At 41.9% G+C, this 13,902-nt stretch overlaps 1 protein-coding gene across 1 annotated transcript in view; it reads left to right on the top strand.

Annotated features, from left to right (window-relative positions):
• spint2 (serine peptidase inhibitor, Kunitz type, 2) overlaps positions 1 to 13,275 on the top strand; it is a 31,128-nt gene extending 17,853 nt beyond the window's left edge. The window contains exons 6-13 of the mRNA XM_084065400.1: positions 242 to 313; positions 3,512 to 3,568; positions 4,168 to 4,329; positions 4,564 to 4,641; positions 5,406 to 5,579; positions 7,775 to 7,825; positions 8,457 to 8,574; positions 9,449 to 13,275. Coding sequence (XP_083921526.1) covers positions 242 to 313; positions 3,512 to 3,568; positions 4,168 to 4,329; positions 4,564 to 4,641; positions 5,406 to 5,579; positions 7,775 to 7,825; positions 8,457 to 8,574; positions 9,449 to 9,539 — 803 coding nt within the window. The 3' untranslated portion in view covers positions 9,540 to 13,275. The remainder of the gene's footprint in view (positions 1 to 241; positions 314 to 3,511; positions 3,569 to 4,167; positions 4,330 to 4,563; positions 4,642 to 5,405; positions 5,580 to 7,774; positions 7,826 to 8,456; positions 8,575 to 9,448) is intronic.
• Positions 13,276 to 13,902: the final 627 nt, after the last annotated feature.

Raw genomic sequence — 13,902 nt, 5'->3', positions numbered from 1 at the left:
GCGTTGTGATTTTGCAGATCTGCTATTTTCAAACGTTTTAGTACTTTTACTTTTGATACTTTAGGTATATTTTGATGCCAATACTTTTGTACTTTTACTCAAGTAACATTTTGAACACAGGCCTTTTACTTGTAACGGGAGTATTTTTTATATTGTGGTGTTGCTACTTTTACTCGAGTAAAATATCGGAGTACTTCTTCCACCACTGGTGGTGTTGACCAGCGTGTCTCTGTCTCTCTAGTGTTGGAGAAGGCCGTAGAAGCAGACGACATGGTCCATGCCAAACCCCTCATCACAGACGACCAGACTGCTGGTAAAACACTTGCTTTCTTCACACAGCTTAAACTTATCTCTAATAACAGTGGTGTAAAGTAACTAAGTACGTTTACTCAAGTACTGTACTGTAGTCAAATAGTCAAATAGTGTACTTTTACTCCACTACAATTATTTGAAAAGTTTAGTTACTTTGCAGATATACATGATTACATTATAAAACATACTTTATCCACTTTAGACATATTTTAGACCTAGGCTATTTAGATCTGCTATTTTCAAACATTTTAGTCCTTTTACTTTTGGTACATTTTGATACAAATACTTTGGTACTTTTACTCAAGTTTGTAATTCGGGACTTGTACTTGTAACAGAGTACTTCTACATTGCAGTATTGATACTTTTACTTAAGTAAAACATTTGAGTACTTTTTCCACCAACTGCATATGCTGCACATTCACCCAGTCGATGACGTTTAAAGCAGTGTTTCTCAAAGTGAGGACCGCTTGTCACCTTGAAGGTGTTCCAGGGGGTCCTCAGCCAAACGATTGATGTGGTTATTGGAACCAAATGGACCGTTACAGGTCTGTAACTCTGAAACTGGGGGTCCTTTTACTCCTTGGAATAGGCTCTATGCACAGCAGCCATATTTTCACTTCCTTCCCAGGTGTTACCAATGATACTAATGAAGGCTCCGTTCCATTTAGTGTAGCACAGTGGTTTCCACGACCCCCATAACTCTGAGAGTGTACAAATGGAACCAAATGGATTTGGTTCCATTTGTACACTCTCAGAGTTACACACCTATAAGGGGCCATTTGGAAGCCCATGAGGGTCCCTGGACCCCAACTGTAGACCCACTGGTGTAACAGAGTGTTTCCAGTGAGCCAACATGCACAATATCAGCACCCTGACTCTGTTTGACCAGAATGGAACAGAGCCTTCATTAGTATCATTGGTAACACCTGTGACGGTCTTCATAATATGGCTGCTGTGAATAGAGCCTATTACAACGGTTCAAAAACATTGCTATAGAGACAAAAACAATTCTCCTATGAGGTCTTTGGCATTATGTTTTCTAATGGGGGTCCGTGGGCTAACATCCATATCAATTTGGGGGGTCCTTGAGAACCACCAGTTTGAAGTACATCCATACACGGGACCCCCGGGGGTCCTTTGAGAACCACTGTGGTAAAGTTGTATGTTGGTTTACCCGCTTCTCTGTTGAGACGTGTAGGATCCTGTGGTCTGGTAGGACGCCTACTGGCGGACATGAGGTACTGCACCTTTTAGACCGCTCACATGACAGACATTTAGTGGTTCTCCAATGTTTTTAACTACACGCACGCACGCACGCACGCACGCACGCACGCACGCACGCACGCACGCACGCACGCACACACACACACACACACACACGGACACACACGGACACGCTCACACAGTGGTGGGAAAAGTACTCAAATTCTTTACTTAATGTACCAATACTGCAATATAGAGGTACTCTGTTACAAGTAAAAGTACAAAGGTATTGGCATCAAAATGTACTTAAAGTACCAGAAGTAAACGTACTAAAATATTTGAAAATGGCAGATCTACAAGCTCACAACGCATCACAATGCGTTGTGAGCTTGTAGATCGGCTATTTTCAAATAGCCTATGTATGAAATAGGGCTAAAGTGGTTAATGTATGTTTCATAATATCATAATTTACATCTGAAAAGTAACTAGTAACTACAGTTTTCGAATAATTGTAGTGGAGTAAAAGTACAATATTTGCCTCTGAGATGTAGGGGAGTAGAAGTAAAAGTTTTGGAAATTAGAAATATGTAAGTAAAGTACAAATGCCTCAAAAGTTTACTTAAGTGTGTGTGTGTGTGTGTGTGTGTGTGTGTGTGTGTGTGTGTGTGTGTGTGTGTGTGTGTGCACACAGACACACAGACACACACACACACACACACACACACACACACACACACACACACACACACACACACAGTTGTTTTTAGCGGTGCCAACCGCTCTACACTTGGCTTTGTCCGTATGAGTGTCCGTCCGTCCGTATGTTATGTCCATGAGCACGGGATGAGCACGGGACTTTAAACAGCTATAACTCCAGTTTGCAGCATGCCACCAAGTCCACATTTGGTATGTGGACTTAGACCACCAATAGGCACGAGCATGAATTGATGAAGTTATCAAAGAGGGGTCCAGGGACCCCCAGCGCCAGTATGAGCACAGGATTTTAAACAGCTATAACTCCAGTTTGCAGCATGCCACCAAGTCCACATTTGGTATGTGGACTTAGACCACCAATAGGCACGAGCATGAATTGATGAAGTTATCAAAGAGGGGTCCAGGGACCCCCAGCGCCCGTATGAGCACGGGATGAGCACGGGATTTTAAACAGCTATAACTCCAGTTTGCAGCATGCCACCAAGTCCACATTTGGTATGTGGACTTAGACCACCAATAGGGACCAGCATGAATTGCTGAAGCCCGAACCCTCTGTCTTCCCATTGGCTGGCCTTCAAACAGCTATAACTCAAGTTCGCAGCATGCTACGGAGTCCAAATTTTGTACATGGACTAAAAGCAGCAATAGGGACGAACTGTAATTACTTAAGCCCCGCCCCCTCTGTCTGCCCATTGGCTGGGCTTTAAACAGCCATCATTCCAGTTTGCAGCATGCTAACAAGTACAAATTTGGTAAGTGGACTCCGACCACCAATAGGGACGAACTGAAATGAGTTAAGCCCCGCCCCAAAGGCACCGCTTCCTTCACACAGGGTGTGATTTTTATGAATATGCATGGGTATGTAATAAACACCAGATCAGTGGCCTTGCGGTTCGAGTGTCCGCCCTGACATTGGGAGGTCGGGGTTCAATTCCCCGGCCGGGTCATACCTAAGACTATAAAAAATGGGACCCATCTCTGCTTAGCACTCTGTACTTTTACATCAAGGGGTGGTCATAGCTGAGTGGTTAGTGAGTCCGCCTAGGGAGCCAGAGGTCCTGGTTGCCGCAGGTACGATTCCCGGCCAGGACAGTATATGTCTCGATGAAATGAAATTTGTCCCTGAGCAAGACTCTTAACCCCTAATTGCTCACAGGTTCTCATTGGAAACAAGACCGCAAGGACTTTCATGAACGACCTGTTAAAAGGAATTATCCTTATCCTTATCAAGCCACTTTAAAAAAAAAAAAAAAATTCTCTCTTTCTCTCTCTCTCTCTCTAGGTGTGACAGTGGAACAGAAGGTCTCTCTTCCAGAGATGTCTCAGGAGGACTTTGCAGGTAGGCACTGCATCACCACAGCTCACTGCCATGTTGGACAGAGTACACCCAGAATAGGCTCTATGCACAGCAGCCATGATATTATCGCTTCCTTCACAGGTGTTACCAATGATACTAATGAAGGCTCTGTTCCATTTAGTGTAGCACAGTGGTTTCCACAACCCCCATAACTCTGAGAGTGTACAAATGGGACCAAATGGACCCGTACGGGTCCATTTGGTTCCATTTGTACACTCTCAGAGTTACACACCTGTAAGGGGCCATTTGGAAGCCCATGAGGGTCCCTGGACCCCAACTGTAGACCCACTGGTGTGGAGTGTTTCCAATGGTGGGCCAACAACATGCACAATATCAGCACCCTGACTCTGTTTGACCAGAATGGAACAGAGCCTTCATTAGTATCATTGGTAACACCTGTGAATGTCTTCATAATATGGCTGCTGTGAGTAGAGCCTATTGACGTGACTGCAAAGACGAAACGGAAGTGGGGGGGAGGTAATTCATTCCCTAGTGTTTTGCCATTTCTATCGCTGTTATTTGAGCAAACGTGGACTCATTTGAATAACGGCCCCTCCCCCATGTCCTGTGGCCCCAATCAGCTCGTTGCGAGGCGAAGCCAGAGGCGGGTCCGTGCCGCGCCTCCATGACCCACTGGTTCTACGACAGCAGCGCCGGCACCTGTCAATCGTTCATCTACGGAGGCTGCCGCGGCAACGAGAACAACTACAACGACCAAGAGAGCTGCATGGCTACCTGCACAGGTTTGTAATGTCTGTCTGACCCGTTGTCTGTCTCCCTGTCTGTCTTTCAGTCTGTCTCTTTGTATTAACTTGTGTGTGTTAAGTGTGTAAGTCAGTGGTTCTCAACATTGCAGTATTGATACTTTTACTTCATTAAAAAATGTGAGTACTTTTTCCACCACTGTCTGTGAGTACTTTTTCCACCTCTGTCTGTCTGTCTGTCTGACACACTCCTCTCCTCTCCTCCTCCTCCAGTGACAGTCGTTCCCTCCTCCAGAAGGGTCCTACCCCCCCAACCCGAGACCCCTGAGGTGGATGCTGAGGACTATGCAGGTACCAAAGCAAAACGCATCACAACGCCTTCATTCATACCACTGCGGATGGGACTGCTGTTGCAACGTTTTTTTGCACAATGTTCGTCCCAGAATATGGTATCACGTACATGTACTCAAGTACTGTACTTAAGTACAATTTTGAGGTGTTTGTACTTTACTTGAGTATTTCCAATACTTTTACTTCTACCCCAATACGTCTCAGAGGCAAATATTGTACTTTTACTCCACTACAACTTTTTGAAAACTTTAGTTATATATATACACACACATACACACACACGCACACGCACACGCACACACACACACACACACACACATATATTTCAGCCATTTTAAAATAGCAGTCGCGTCGCATCTGTGAGCTTGTAGATCTGCTATTTTCAAAAGATTTTTATACATTTGAAAACTTGAAATGGGACATTCTGCACAATGAGTACGTTTACTTTTGGTACTTCAAGTACATTTTGATGCCAATACTTCTGTTCTTTTACTCAAGTACATTTTTAATTCCAGACTTCAACTGGTAACAGAGTACTTCTAAATTGCAGTATCGATACTACTAGTTAAGTAAATAATGTGAGTGCTTTTTCCACCACTCTCTGTGTGTGTGTGTGTGTGTGTGTGTGTGTGTGTGTGTGTGTGTGTGTGTGTGTGTGTGTGTGTGTGTGTGTGTGTGTGTGTGTGTGTGTGTGTGTGTGTGTGTGTGTGTGTGTGTGTGTGTGTGTGTGTGTGTGTGTGTGTGTGTGTCTCTCTCACTCACAGAGTTCTGCCTCAGTGCATCAGATCCAGGCCCGTGCAGGGCGTACTTCCCTCAGTTCTTCTACGATGCATCCTCCGGGTCCTGCCGCCCCTTCGTCTACGGCGGCTGCCGCGGCAACAACAACCGCTACCTGACCTCTGAGGACTGCATGGACCGCTGCGCCGCCGGGGCCAAAGGTGACCCGTTACTTTTAACGCATTCAAACCGGCAACGCATCTGTGTGTCATTTTGAGATTTATTTGGGCTATTCAAAAATAGCTGATCTACAAGCTCATGGCACGGCACCGAGTGCCGCGCCATGAGCTTGTATATCTGCTATTTTTTTTAAAACGTGGACAATTTGTGCAAATCTTTGAATATATATATATATATTTTAAAGCGAACCTTTGTGACTGGGTACAATACTTTATGCCGCAAGTTGGCATTTTTCATTTTTTTGTTTTACAGATTATTAAAGTACTGAATATAAGCTTTCATATGATGTATCATTCATTGAAATCGGAACATATTTGAAGAAGATACTTATATATAGATATATAGATTTCTGCACAGTGTAACATTACTGTAAAAATGAATGAATACACAAGGATACTGTACTAGCAACATTAATGAAACGCTGCTACGGTACTCTGGTGCGTGAAACTGGAGAACAATGCCTATAGCCAGGCCAATCGAAACCTCTATGCAAATGCTGGACATGAATGTTCAACCCCCAAAATACACACAGAAACTCTCTTGCAAACAGAGGCATGTTCACAATCTAATTGTAACCATTTAATCACTATAAAACGGCTTTCCGATTAGAATACAAACCTTCAACATTCGAACTGTGTTAAAGGTAGGGTAAGTGATATTTTTTGGTTAAAACAAAAAGTATTTTGTTAAAAGGTTAAAATACTATATTCTGATAGTAATCATTGCTATAGAGTGTTTTTTCAGTAACAGATGTCTCCCTGTCTCTCCAGCTATTTAATAAACAGAAAATACATTTTTCGGTAGGTGTCAAAATCTCAGCCAATCAGGAGAAAGTACCCATTTTTAAGCTTAATTTGTATAATGTTTCAGTTCCAATTTTGTCTGCTCATTTCTTAGTGTCATCACTTCCAATTTCACCTGTTTAATCTGTATCCTGATTGAGTTCTCTGTCCTGGTTGGATAAAATTGGAAATGAAACTGAAACGAAAATGCATTTTCTGTTTAATAAAGAGGTGGAGAGACAAGGAGACTCCTAATACTGAACAAGCACTCTATAGCAATGAGTACTATCAGAATATAGAGCTATTTAGCAATTATTTTAAGCAACGCAAATCACTTACCCTACCTTTTAATGTGAAGAAAAAAAAACGAAAAACACAACAACAAAAAAAGTAATTTAATTCGCGATTTTCTAGTCTTTCTCAACTGGCGACATGAGGCAGCTTTCACCAGTAGCGGACACATTTGTAACTCAAATCTTTGCTTCTGGGGGATTCTACAAATGTCTTCTGAATCCTAACAGATTATTTCCAGGTCTAAATGGGTCAAATAAAGGTTGATGGTGTTGAAGTGCAGATAACACCTGAATGAAAGACATTAAATACAATAATAAAAGGGGGGCACGTATAGAGTTGATTTAGTCAACTAAAATGTATTTTGGCGGTGCCTTGGTGGCATCGTAATGGCTGATTCTACTCTTGGTTGCATGCTGAAAATAGCTGATCTACAAGCTCACAACGCGTCGCAGCGCGACGCGTTGTCAGCTTGTAGATCTGCTATTGTCTGAGCAGAACTCCTGAGCTCAACCAAACATAAAATGACTTGTCTTTTAGTTCTACTGGATCTCTTCTCCAGAAGTCCCTCACTAACATTTTAGTCTAGTTTTTATTTGTTGACCAACGTTGTCAAATTATTTATAGTCTTGGTCATCGTAGATTCGTTTTTATTTAGTTTTCATCATTGAAAAAGGTAGTCGACGAACATTTTTCGTCATAGTAGAAATCAACACTTGGTGGCGTGTCCGATAAAATAAATATCTAAATACTGAATCAAGCAACTTAACCTATTTAGACCTGTTGTAACCTATACGTACGTTATACCTTTTTTTTTTTTGTAGGAATTTGAACCTTTTCAGAAAACTTAGGGTTAGGTTTTAGAAAGGCGTTTTTAGAATCGGCCTCAGGTCTAAACAAACTGTCTGGGGCTCACAAAAGCCTGAGTAAATGATAAAATGACCCATTTAAAAAAAAAAAAGTGAAATATCCCTTTAAAAGGTTTTGAAGTGACCATGGTTATCATCGCTATGGCTAGAATCCATATTTCTAGAGATGTGTGTGATTGTGTTGCTCTTGTGGTCAATTGTTGTAATGTTGACTCATGTCTTGTGTGTCTTCAGGTCACTTTGACGAGCGAGGACACCCCAGACCACGCAACCGAGGGACAGCAGGTATGATTATTACAATGTGGACATCTGTACTGTCTGTCTGTCACACAATAAGCATATCGCGGAGATTTACATTTTTCGTGAAATTGTCCGTCATACACTGGACCTGAGTTGGCTGACTTGGCTCTGTCTGTACTTGGACTGCTTTTCTTCAGTCCACACCAAATCTCTTTGCCAGAAACGTTGCGAGGTCTTGTGAGCTTGTAGATCTACTATTTTTTTGGCTAATGTTCCCACTCAGAATATGGATGCTGGGGTGCAAGTGGTTAACAAAAGTGGAGTTTTTCAGCATATATTGATAATCACGATAATATCGTGATTATCAATATAGTAACTATGTCGATACGGGAACGCATCTGTGTGTCATTCTAATATTTCTTTGGCTATTCAAAAATGCCAGATCTACAAGCTCATTGAAAATTGGTGCAAATCTTTGAATGTATATATCACGGTTCATTTGGCCACACTAACCGTGACATGAAGTTTTCCCATTGTCCCGTCTGCCTGCCTGCCTGCCTGCCTGTCTGCCTGCCTGCCTGCCTGTCTGCCTGCCTGCCTGTCTGTCTGTCTGTCTGTCTGCCTGCCTGCCTGCCTGTCTGCCTGCCATCTCTAACAGTGTTGTCCTGTCTCACAGCGTTCTTCCTGGTGGCCACTCTGGCCGTGATGTCCGCTCTGCTGCTGACCGTCCTGGTGGTGATCACCCTGAGGCGCTCCAGATACACCGCCGTGGCCCGCAGGGCCTCCATTGTCAGGTAAAAGACCTCTAACACACTGTATCGTCGAGCAGGCTCGCTCACTCTATCAATCTGTTTATCATGTTTAACTAATACAGGACTGGACTGTCTGTACGGTAATATTGCGGTTCTATGCGGAAGGACTAGCCACGGTGCGTGGCTGTAATGTGCTCTCATTGGCTGTAGCGTGCATTAGATCGGGGCCGATAGCCCCAATTAGCCAACAAGTTTGAAATCTAAAAGTTATCGGGAACCCCTCGCCGACCGTACTTTATCGGGGTGTTTCTTCTCGGAGTACCTTACACACTGCGCGATCAACACCTCGCCGAGGAATGCCCGATCTTAACTGAGATCGGTAGTGAAATCGGGTCAAATATCGTACAGTGTGTAGAGGTCTTAAACACACTGCTGCTGCCCTGCCCCGCATGAGCATTGCTTCTCAGTCTTTTAACCGCGACCCCCAAAACAAATTATATTTGAACTGGGGACCCACCCAAAACAATCATATTTGAACTGGGGACCCTCCCAAAATAATCATATTTTAACTGGAGACCCGCCATATTTGAAGTGGGGACCCTCCCAAAATAATCATGTGTTTAAAGATATACCAACGTAATACTCGAGTCACTTCCTGACTTGCCTACGTAACGGAAATACGAGTCAAATAGGACCCTGGCCAGACTGAGTAGCGAAGTGAGAAAAAGACGAACATGGCGAATCAGTCTGGACTCCAGGCTAGTTCTAGCATCACAATCATTTTAATGGGTTAACCCTTTGAAATGCCAACAAATGCTCAAATTCTTTCACAAATGTCTCTCTCTCTCTCTCTCGCTCTCTCTCGCTCTCTCTCTCTCTCTTTCCCCCCCCCCCCTCCTAACTCTCATATATACAGTGATAAGGAGGAGCTGATCCCGGAGTCAGACGAGCAGTCTTCGGTGGAGTCCGTGTCGGCCCCTGGGAGCCCTGTGGTGGGCAAGGCCTAAAAACGCCAACCCCGCATTGGGACCCCCATCCCCCAACACCCCCCCCCCCCCCAAAAAAAATAATAATAATACAATTCACATGTTATTCCTCTGACCAACTGTCACAAAGTCCCCAAAACGCCTAAAGGGTGTTGTGTTTTTTTACACACTCGTGTGTGGGTGATATACTTGTGGCACACGCACACGCACACACACACACACACACACACACACACACACACACACACACACACACACACACACACACACACACACACACACACACACACCACGACAATTAGGAAAACGTATATTTTTTGGGGGGCGAAGTAATCGCACGAAAAACAACGCCCACGGCGTGTAATCACATAACCATTCAATCCGGGAACAAATCTGTTATTTTAGTTTTCTTTGGCTATTCAAAAATAGCAGATCTAGATCTTGTAGATCTGCCATTTTGGAAAAATCGTGGAAAATGTGTGCAAATCTTTGAATATATATGTTTTAAAGCAAACATTTTTTACTTCGATCTGTGCTTCTGGGGGTCCCTGGAACAACATGTTTTGAGATGGGGGGTCCGCGGCCAAATACATATCTAAAAATGTTTTATAGATCCTAACAGTTTCTTGCTGGTGGTAATCCAACTTTTCCATGTCAAGGACCACCCAAAATGATATGTATTTGGCCACGGACCCCCATCTCAAAATATGTTGTTCCAGGGACCCCCCAGAAGCAAAGATTTGAGTTACAAATGTCCGCTTTAAAAATATGTATATTCAAAGATTTGCACAAATTCCAAAAAATTCCACAGATCCACAAGCTCATAGCGTGGCACTATGGAAAATCTCAACATGACACAAGATGCATTGCCGGATTGAATTTAAACTTTGTTTTACGATGGTTTTGCGCCGTCCAAAATAGCCGATTTCCAAGCTACGGAGACCGGCTATTTTTTGACCGCGCGACACCGTCCGCACCACAAAGTATATATATATTTCGAGCGCGACGGCGTGATTTGTATGATCTGTGCGAACGGCGTGTGAATTGACATTTTAGGGAGGATTTGGTGATTTTAGTATGTTAGCTATGTTTAGCCAAGTGTGGTCACTTTTAAATAGCTGTTCTTCATACTCACTGTTAACTTAAAGTCCTCTAAACTCTGTTTTGTAAAGCAGTGGTTCTCAAACTTTTTTCATGTCATGGACCCCCAAAATTATATGTATTTGGCCGCGGACCCCCATCTCAAAATATTTTGTTCCAGGGACCCCCCAGAAGCAACGATTTGAGTTACAAATGTTCGCTTGAAAATATACGTATATATATTCAAAGATTTGCACAAGTTTTCAAGATTTTCCTCAAAAATAGCAGATCTACAAGCTCATAGCGCGGCACTTGGTGCCGCGCTATGAGCTTGTACAGTATATCTGCTATTTTTGAATAGCCAAAGTATAACAGGTTAAAGTGGTTAAAATAAATGATTGTGATGCTATGTTAACACATTTTTGCTGGGGACCCCCTGGAACGCTCCCGCGGACCCCTGGGGGTCCCCGGACCCCACTTTGAGAACCAATGTTGTTAAAGACTACTGACTTGTAACCTGTAAGAGGGTGACATGAATCTTTCGGGACCAAATAGGACGACTATCGTATGCTTTTTGTTTTGTTTACCTGCATATAGAATTTCACTCCGTAACGCACTGTCAAGTCGAAGGGCTGAGCACGCAAGATTTGTAGCTGATCGTAAAATGAACAAATAAAAACATTGATATTATATCGATGGCGTTGATGAGACTAAATATTGTAATGCCGTGATAAGTGTAAACATGTTTTAATCAATTAAAGGGGAATTTTTGACCACGGTTTTCTTACTTTTTCTATGATGTTATGATATCCTAGTATAAAAATGTCATAACTCCATCCCGGGTTCACCACAGCTAAAAACGCGCGTCAATAGGCCTTGCGCTCGATCGCATATTTTGATAGCTTTTTTTTTTTAGATCTGACGTTCATACTGACAGAACACTATGCAACGTGATTGTCTTGAATGCGCCAAAAAAAAGCTATCAAAATATGTGATCTGGCGCAAGGCCTAATGGCGCCCGTTCTTTAGCTGTGGCGGACCCGGGATGGAGTTGTGACATGTTTCTACTGTACCGTTCATCCTAAGATATAACATCATAGAAAAGGTAAGAAAACCGTGGTCCAAAATTCCCCGTTAAGCCTTATTCTACACTTTTAAAATCTCTCAGATAGCAGATCAACAAGCATGCTTTAACATGCTATTGTAGAACATTTCGGAAATATAAAATGTTTATATTGTTATCACACTACGATATCATGCCGATATCAAGGCATTGGGTCAAAAATATTGTTACATTTGATTTTGCCCACCCAGACGTTTCACAGTGACCACTTTGACCACTTTACGATTTTTTTAAAATTAATTTGCTGTTTGTTTTTTTCTTCTACTTTAGTTTATAAGTTAATAAGCTTTTAACTACCTTTGTTACTGAGGCATTGAAGTGAATCGTATTGTCAACATTCAGTCACTGTTGCTCTTAATACATTGATTGCCTAGAACGAATTAACTCGTTTTTCAAATCCATCACTTGATTGCCTAGAACGAGTTTTTTTTTTTTTTTAAATCAAAAATTCATTTTTTTTAAAAAAATTGACCCAAAGACCAAGGAGATATGATTTTTCGAAGATCTAGACTCCTATCCACTTCCTTAAAAATTCTGTATCTCGGCTCCTGAGTACTTTTTTTTTTTTTTTCAATGAAAAATCTCTTGGCATAAAACTGCTAAAAATATGAAATAATTCAGGCAGTGAATGTGTTAAGAGATCATTTGTCGTTAATCTTACGTTTATACTGTACATCACAGTTCCATTTGTACAGCCTGAATCATTTAGTTTCACACCCGAACCAAGATCTGAAGACCATTGTGAGCTCATTTTAAGCCATTAAGACAGGGAACGCATCTGTGTTATTTTTAGATTTATTTGACTGGTCAAAAATAGCAGATCTACAAGCTCGGTGCCACGCTATGAGCTTGTAGATCTGTCTTTGAAAATATACATTTTTAAAGCCCAACATTTATAACTCAAATTTTTGCTTCTGTAGGATTTTGCAAATGTCTTCTAAATCCTAACAGTTTAAAAAAGAAACGTATGTTACTATAATCAGTGGTTCTCAAACTTATTTTATGTCAAGGACCCCCAAAATTATATGTATTTGCCCGCGGACCCCCGTCTCAAAATATGTTGTTCCAGGGACCCCCCAGAAACAAAGATTTGAGTAAAAAAATCGCTTTAAAAATGATATATATTCAAAGATTTGAACACATTTTGACGATTTCTCAAAAATAGAAGATCTACAAGCTCGTAGCGCGGCACCGACTGCCGCGCTACGAGCTTGTAGATCTGCTATTTTCAAATAGCCAAAACTATAAAATAATGGTTAAAGTGGTTACACAGATGCGTCTCCCGTTCTTAAGGGGTTAAGACCCTCTGGTAAGGCCTCGCCCCGCGTGTTGAGCACCCAAACACTCCGACAATGAAGTTGATTTATATTGTGTACCGGCTACTCTAAAAAGACAATGAAGGGGAGTTAGAACGTGTACCAGTTACTGTAAAAATGTTTCTTTATTATGTATTTAATGTTCCACTTCTCCAGGTGAAGGCTGTTTTTAATCACACTGTATTTTACACTGTAAGTCACCAATCAACTGCTGGAAATTAAAATTGGAGTTGAACTATTTTGTCGTCACTGTATCACTTTTTTTTTACCTGAGCCAGAACGATACATATCGGCCGTAATTTGACCTTTTTGACGGAACCCTCTGAAGGAACCCTGAGGGCAGTGGTGGGAAAAGTACTCAAATGTTTTACTTAAAGGACGACTTCACCCATTGTCAACCTATCTTCATATAATAGGTCCTCACTAATGCTCATGATATAACGGTACAATCTTTTTCTAATCAGTCTGTGTCTCAGAAGAGGGCTGTAGACCGTTCAGGAACCTGTCTACCAGTGACATCATCGATGGGGAATCCAAGCTAATAGAAACTGCAGGCTTTGTATTCCTGGAAAGTTGCAATGCAATAATAGAAGCCATTGTTCTCATGTTAATAAAAATCGAAATAAAATGTTTTAAATCTTGTTGAAAAAAAACATCCTGCCTAATGATGATGCCACTGGTTGATGGGTTTCTGGACTGTCCACAGCCCTCCTATGAGACACAGACCAAGTAGAAAAAATGTGTATCATTTTATCATGAGCATTAGTATTAGACCTATTATATGAAGATAGGTTAAAAATGGGTGAAGTCGTCCTTTAAAGGTAGGGTAAGTGATATTATTTTGGTTATTTGTGCAAATATTATG

The sequence above is a fragment of the Gymnoscopelus microlampas genome (assembly GCF_963454915.1).
Source record: "Gymnoscopelus microlampas genome assembly, chromosome: 8".
NCBI lineage: Eukaryota > Metazoa > Chordata > Actinopteri > Myctophiformes > Myctophidae > Gymnoscopelus > Gymnoscopelus microlampas.
Note: the sequence above shows the minus strand (reverse complement) of the source record. Positions and strands in the feature narration are given on the sequence as shown.